At 44.1% G+C, this 6000-nt stretch overlaps 1 protein-coding gene across 3 annotated transcripts in view; it reads right to left on the minus strand.

Moving 5' to 3' along the window:
• Window positions 1-1131, minus strand: part of STX17 (syntaxin 17) — a 28833-nt gene extending 27702 nt beyond the window's left edge. The window contains exon 1 of one of the 3 annotated variants that reach the window (XM_048289191.1): window positions 908-1131. In XM_048289191.1, coding sequence (XP_048145148.1) covers window positions 908-980 — 73 coding nt within the window. In that variant the 5' untranslated portion in view covers window positions 981-1131. Of the gene's footprint in view, window positions 1-525; window positions 648-907 lie in introns of those variants that run through there. The other 2 variants (XM_048289192.1, XM_048289193.1) reach the window with 2 other exon arrangements.
• Between the last annotated feature and the right edge of the window lie 4869 nt (window positions 1132-6000).

Raw genomic sequence — 6000 nt, forward strand, 5'->3', positions numbered from 1 at the left:
ATTTTAAAAGCTTGAGCAATACCAGGCTAAACAATTTGTCACGCTGCATAGAATGAATAAATAAATAAATAAATACAGACAATCCACGCTGGTGTGACAAGTTCTGTCCCGGATCAGCTCCCCACGACCTGACCGCGGACCTCGGGCCCAGCCGCTGCTGGGGGCACCCCCGGCTGGGCACCCTCAGCTCCTTCGCCGGGCAGGGGCGGGAGCGGGACGAGTCCCGCCGCTCGGGCACAGGCCGGGGGGAGCGGCAGCCGCCGCGGCCTCGCCGAGGGCCCGGAACCGGGAGTCGCGGGGGGAATCCCGGCGCTCGCTCCGCGCTGCGGCTCCTACCGGCCCCGTCCGCAGCGGCCCAGCCCAGGGCCCACCGTGCGCCCGCCAGGCCCCGGCCCGGCCCGGCTCCTTCCCTCTCCTCGCCGGCACGGGGAGCGGGAGCGAAAGCGAAAGCGGAGCCGCCCCGGCCCCGCTGCCCGCTGGTCCCCGCTCCCTTCGATCCCCCCCCGCCGTCCCTCACCCGCTCACCCCCTCACCCCCTCACCATGGGGCGGCCGTGTCACAGGCGCTGACCGCGGCCGGCGGCTGCCCCGGGACGCTGGGCGGGAGCCGGCGCCGGGCTCCCCCTCCGCCGCAGGGAGCGGCCCAGCCCCCGCCCGCCACACGCACACCCCCTCCACCGCCCCCGGGCAATCTTCCACGTTTGTTTTCCTTCGGGAACGACCGGTCGGGGGCGGGAAAGGGACGGAGAGGAGGAGGACAAGCTGTCCTGGCTACGGAGGAGGGGACCGGGAGTCTGGGGATAAGAGCTTATCGGGAGGGAAAAGTTAAATTTATTCTTCTAAAAGAGAGCCAAAGATTCCCGACAAAACTTTAAGAATTTTTTTATAGAATCGTAAAATACTCTTACCTGGAAGGGACCCACAAGGGTCATCGAATCCAGCTCCTGGCCCTGCACAGAACGATCCCCAAGAGCACACCATGGGAGCCTGTTCCAGTGCCCAGCCACCCTCTGGGTGAAGAACCTTTTCCCGATATCCAGCCTAAACCTCTCCTGACGCAACTTCAGGACATTCTACCAGTATGTTTTGCAAATAAATTTGAAAATAAGTGCAACTTGTTTGTGCCTGACACACTGACGACTGGGTCCTCCCCGACACCACACCCCGTGGCTGGCAGAGGATCTGCTCCCTGAGGCGTGCCCACACCTGTGGGACAGATGGAGCAGAACCTCCGAGGGCAGCCTGGTACCGCTTTTGGTCAATTTGTCACCTCTGCATAGAAGTGTAAAACTGTCTGGCTACCTGGTAATATCTATAGAGCAACTATGTTACATCAATACTAGACCATTTTTTAACTAAACATTAATAAAACAAAGTTAGGAAAGATTGCCAAAGTAAAAAATATGAATGCACGTTGGTTGTGATGTTCTAAACAAGATTTATGTTATCTGTTCATCTGTTGTTCCATGACTTTTTGGCCAGTTTCAATCTGATTTGGAGGAAGTCATTATGATCCTGTAAGTTTTGTGGAAATTGCTATGTCACTGAGGAAATAAATGTAAATTTGTTTCCTCAGTGAAGGAATAGTAAGCAAAAAGCTCAGCTCTTACACATTCTTGTTAGCAGCAAACAGCCAGCCAGTCAGTGTGTATATATTAGCCATCCACTTTACTCAGATATAGTTCTAGACTGCTAGATGGGATTTTCAGAGGGCTAATGGAGAAGAAATTTTAGTCATAATTATGCCTATTTAGGGGCTGAAGAATCCAAATCAACAGAATCCCATGGCTCCATTAATTTTGTTGTTCACAGCACAGCTTCTGGAATGGCAATGGAATACTGGGGAATGCCAGGCTACTAAATAAAAGCTTACATTGGGCATATATTTTAAAAAGGTTAAGGAGGATGACACAGGCTAGCCTAGCATTGATAGTTTGACCCAGATTAGGAGCAGAATCATGGAAGTATTGACCTTGGATACAATCATTAAATGCCAATAGTTGAATGCTAGTCAACATATTTTTATGAAAAATATTTGATTAAATGTGTTTGAATTTAAGTCTGGTAGACAAAGGTGGTAATGTTGATGCAATAGCTTCCATCTGATGTAAAGCAGCATGCTATTCTCATAAATACAATGAGGAGTGCAAATTCTATGTAGTTCAAAGAATCATAGAATTACAGAATGGGTCAGGTTGGGAGGGACGACAGTGGGTCATCTGGTCCAACCTCTCTGCTCAAGCAGGGTTATCCTACAGCATATTGCACAGGATTGCATCCAGATAGTTCTTGAATATTTCCAGTGGGGGAGGTTCCACAACCTTTCTGGGCAACCTGTTCCAGTTCTTGCTCACCAGCACAGAAAATAAGTTCTTTTTCATGTTCAGGTGGAACTTCCTGAGCATCAGTGTCCGCCTGTTTCCTCTTGTCCTGTTGCTTGGCACCACTAAGCAGAGCCCAGCTCCATGCTCTTAACACCTTCCCTTCACATACATGTACAAATTGATGAGGTTCCCTTGCAGTTGTCTCTTTTCAAGGCTGAACAGGCCCAGTTCCCTCAGTCTTTCCTCATAAGTGATAATAAGATCATAGTAAGTGATTCAGGTGACAGTTCTTGAGAGGAGTAATTCTAAGTGAAGATTTGTCATTAGGTTGTCTTGGTGTTATTCTTGGCCTGGTGCTATTAGAAATCACCTAGACAAAAATACCGAATGACTACTTTGCTCTTATAAATAGAGATAAGAGCAATTCAGTTAGATAAACTGCTTTGAATTGCTTTGTAAGCTTGTCTCACTTGCAAAAATACTCTTCTGAAGCCAGTCAAATTGGAGGTCATGCATTCAAGATAAAGCCTTAAGGGCACACCTGGAATCTGAGGGAGAATGACTGGCATGAGACAGTGCTAAAGAGGACCTGGACATAATCAGCTAAACATGAGCTCTCAGAACAAAGCTTTTGATAGCTAATACTCTGAAGAAAACCAGAGGAACATCAAATACAACTGGAATGGGTATTCTCCCTTTTTATAGAACTGATGTAACCATTATCAAAATAATGCACTCAGTTTGAGCATTAACACTTCATACATTAACATTAACACTTTAAAGGGTCAACAAGAAAGTTATGAAAGGTGTGGAAGATGTGCATTAACATGAGATATTTTAAATGTATAATCCAATGCAGGTGAGGAGGTACATTTGTCATAAGCGTAGCAGTACTTGTCTAAGTAGTACTTAGAGATATTTGAAGAGAAGACATGTTGGTTTTCAGAAAATTACAAAATTCTGAAAGCAAAACTAGGATAAAAATGAGACTAGATATATGACATATCTTAGTTTGCTATAGGATCAAATTGTCTGTGAAATTGTTTTGAAACAATGCAAAATTGTCAATTAAAAAAATGGAGATTTTTTTGCAAAGATACCCTGTAGTTCAAGCATAAACAGCAGAATACATTGGTCCAATATGGAGGTGGCACAACCACAGGGTTATACTCAGCCATTCCTTTCCTTAAAATTGATGACTCCAGAAAAAGACCAAGATGTCTACTTGTATAGCAGCAAAAGAAGGAACGGGATCCAGATGTTTCCAAAAGGAAAGATTTTTGTGTGTGTGAGTTCTAACAGGCAACATCTGAAGAACTCCCGGTACATCTCATTGTGAGCATGATGTTCATGCCTGACTATCCAGTTCTGCTACCAATGATAATGTGGTTTTCCAGACAACCCAGCAGTGACTTCAGAGAAGTCCAAATCTCCTCGAGCTAAAGATGACAATGCAAAATGCTATGTCACTCACGTAAAGATCATCAAAGGAACAAGAGTTCCACCTTCAGGTCTGGGAAAATACTACCTCTGATGGCAAAAGATATCTCAGGAAAAAAAAAAGTATAGATGAAGTTTGGTTTTCTGAATTACACACAGACTCAGACTTTTATTGCAAGTCAGTGATCAATTCTGAGTGGTCTCTTACATGATGACTGTGTGCATCCCTATATAGTCATCAAGCTGTTCTGTATTATCAGTAAATATGTAGGAGAAAATAATGGAGAGTCCTAGAAAGGCACAGAACTGTTGTACATCTGACTAAGGAAGAGATTGCAGCAGTTTCTTTTTCCACATGAGATCATTCATAGTTTTCAGATACATGGATTCAGAACTAGGACCCAGATGTGCAGTTAATTTCACATGCTTAGCTCTATTCCCAGCAATCTTTACTTACACACAGACTCTCAGATAACTCATGCTGGGGATATTTCAGTGAGTGTTGCTCAATAGACACAGAACTTCCAAGATGCTTACATTATGTTCCCAAAGATGTATCTTTTTCCAGTAGAGCATTTCAAAATTCTGTTGCCTTTTTCAATGTATTATTATTACAGATACACTGATTTCACTGTCAAACGGCTTGTGCTGGCAAGAACCATTCATAAAGTTTCCACTGTGTAATGGAAAACAGCCCTTACTGTGTTACAGAGAACATTGCACTCTCTCACAGTCTTTCAGGAGCACAAGCTTGTTTGAAATGAGATCCCTTTTAACATACATCCCTGGAAAAAAATCAAACTCTTTCCATAATTCTTGACTGAGGGGTGTTCTCTGGAATATGTGGCTGCATTTTATAAAACCATACTCTTGATGTAAGCAGAATACTGGGGGTTAATTTGGGGGTCAACTGTTTCCTACTGTTAGCAAAAGTTGTGCTACAGTTTTTGACAGTTGCTAGTATTCTGATCCAAAGTTCTTGCAGTGTACTTTGTGGCAAAACCGTCTCAGATTTGCTTGAGAATCATTTCTATAGTATTACAGAAAGTAGGGCTCTCAAATGGGAGTGAAACAGAAGAGGTTTATCATACATTAACTTATGTGCAGTAGCAGTAATACTGCATAGAGTGTAAAAGTAGGAGAGAAAGAAATAAAGGCAAAGCAGATTCCATTTTGATAGAAGCATTTCCTCACTGGTTGCCCTGGTTATTTGGGTCTTTTCCAGCATACTCACAGGTCTCACAGTGTGACCTTGATGCAGGAATAGTTTACAGCACTTGCCACTGATCTACCCCTGCAAGAGTCACACAGGAAAGCCTGTACAGAGAGAATGGTAGGTACAGAGACTGTCTACAACACCTGGTCTGCAGTAGGCTCTCCCTGCTGACAACAGAAGGGTGAAACAAGGATCACTGGCTGGTGGGAGCTCGTGTTGCTGGCACTTAGGGAATTTGTGCCTGCGGCACTTTGCCTGGGGAGCCTTAGATATCCACTGCTGGCATAACCAAGGGAGGTAAAACATTAAAAAAAGTGTTGCTGGGGTTGTGGCCCTACCTGGGAACTTACCCATGACTAGAATTCCATCAAGATCCACATTTTGGGTTTTTTCCCAATATCTTTTTGTTCCCACTCAAGATGATTTCTCCCACTCAGAACTACTGATCAGCTTTCAGCATATGCTGTAGAAATGATTTATGAGATATTCCCAGTTTTGTTTGTCACCTAAGCAGTTTTGCTTCAGAAGAAGGCTGAGCTAACTCAGTTGAAAATCTCTCAGTGGGACTGTCTTTTGTGCACGTTTGTCTCTTGAAATACTGGATTGTATTGGCATCACCTTAAGCTAAATCCCAACAAGTCACTCCAACTAAAAAAAATGGGAGTTTCCATACAAGGCAGTTTTACCAACTAAAGGAAGTTGGTCCATTTCCCTGGGGTTTTTATGACCTTAAAAATTCTCTATCAAATCTTAGTGCCAATCAAAACAATGATAACATTGCCATTAAAATTAGCGTGGTGAGGACTTCATTCTTTGTCAAGGTTCCAGTGCTTCCTGAGACCAAAAAAAAAAAAAAGACTAACTATATTCAGGGATAAAAAAATAGAAAATGGCAAATCAGCTGAGCAAACATTCATTCATCCAGTTCATCCACCTTATTTACCAGTAAACATTCCTTTTGTAAAACCATTCATTCATGAAGGAAGGATTCAGGATGTCTTCTAATCGCAGAACCAGAGGT

Source organism: Corvus hawaiiensis, chromosome 30 (assembly GCF_020740725.1).
Source record: "Corvus hawaiiensis isolate bCorHaw1 chromosome 30, bCorHaw1.pri.cur, whole genome shotgun sequence".
Lineage (NCBI taxonomy): Eukaryota > Metazoa > Chordata > Aves > Passeriformes > Corvidae > Corvus > Corvus hawaiiensis.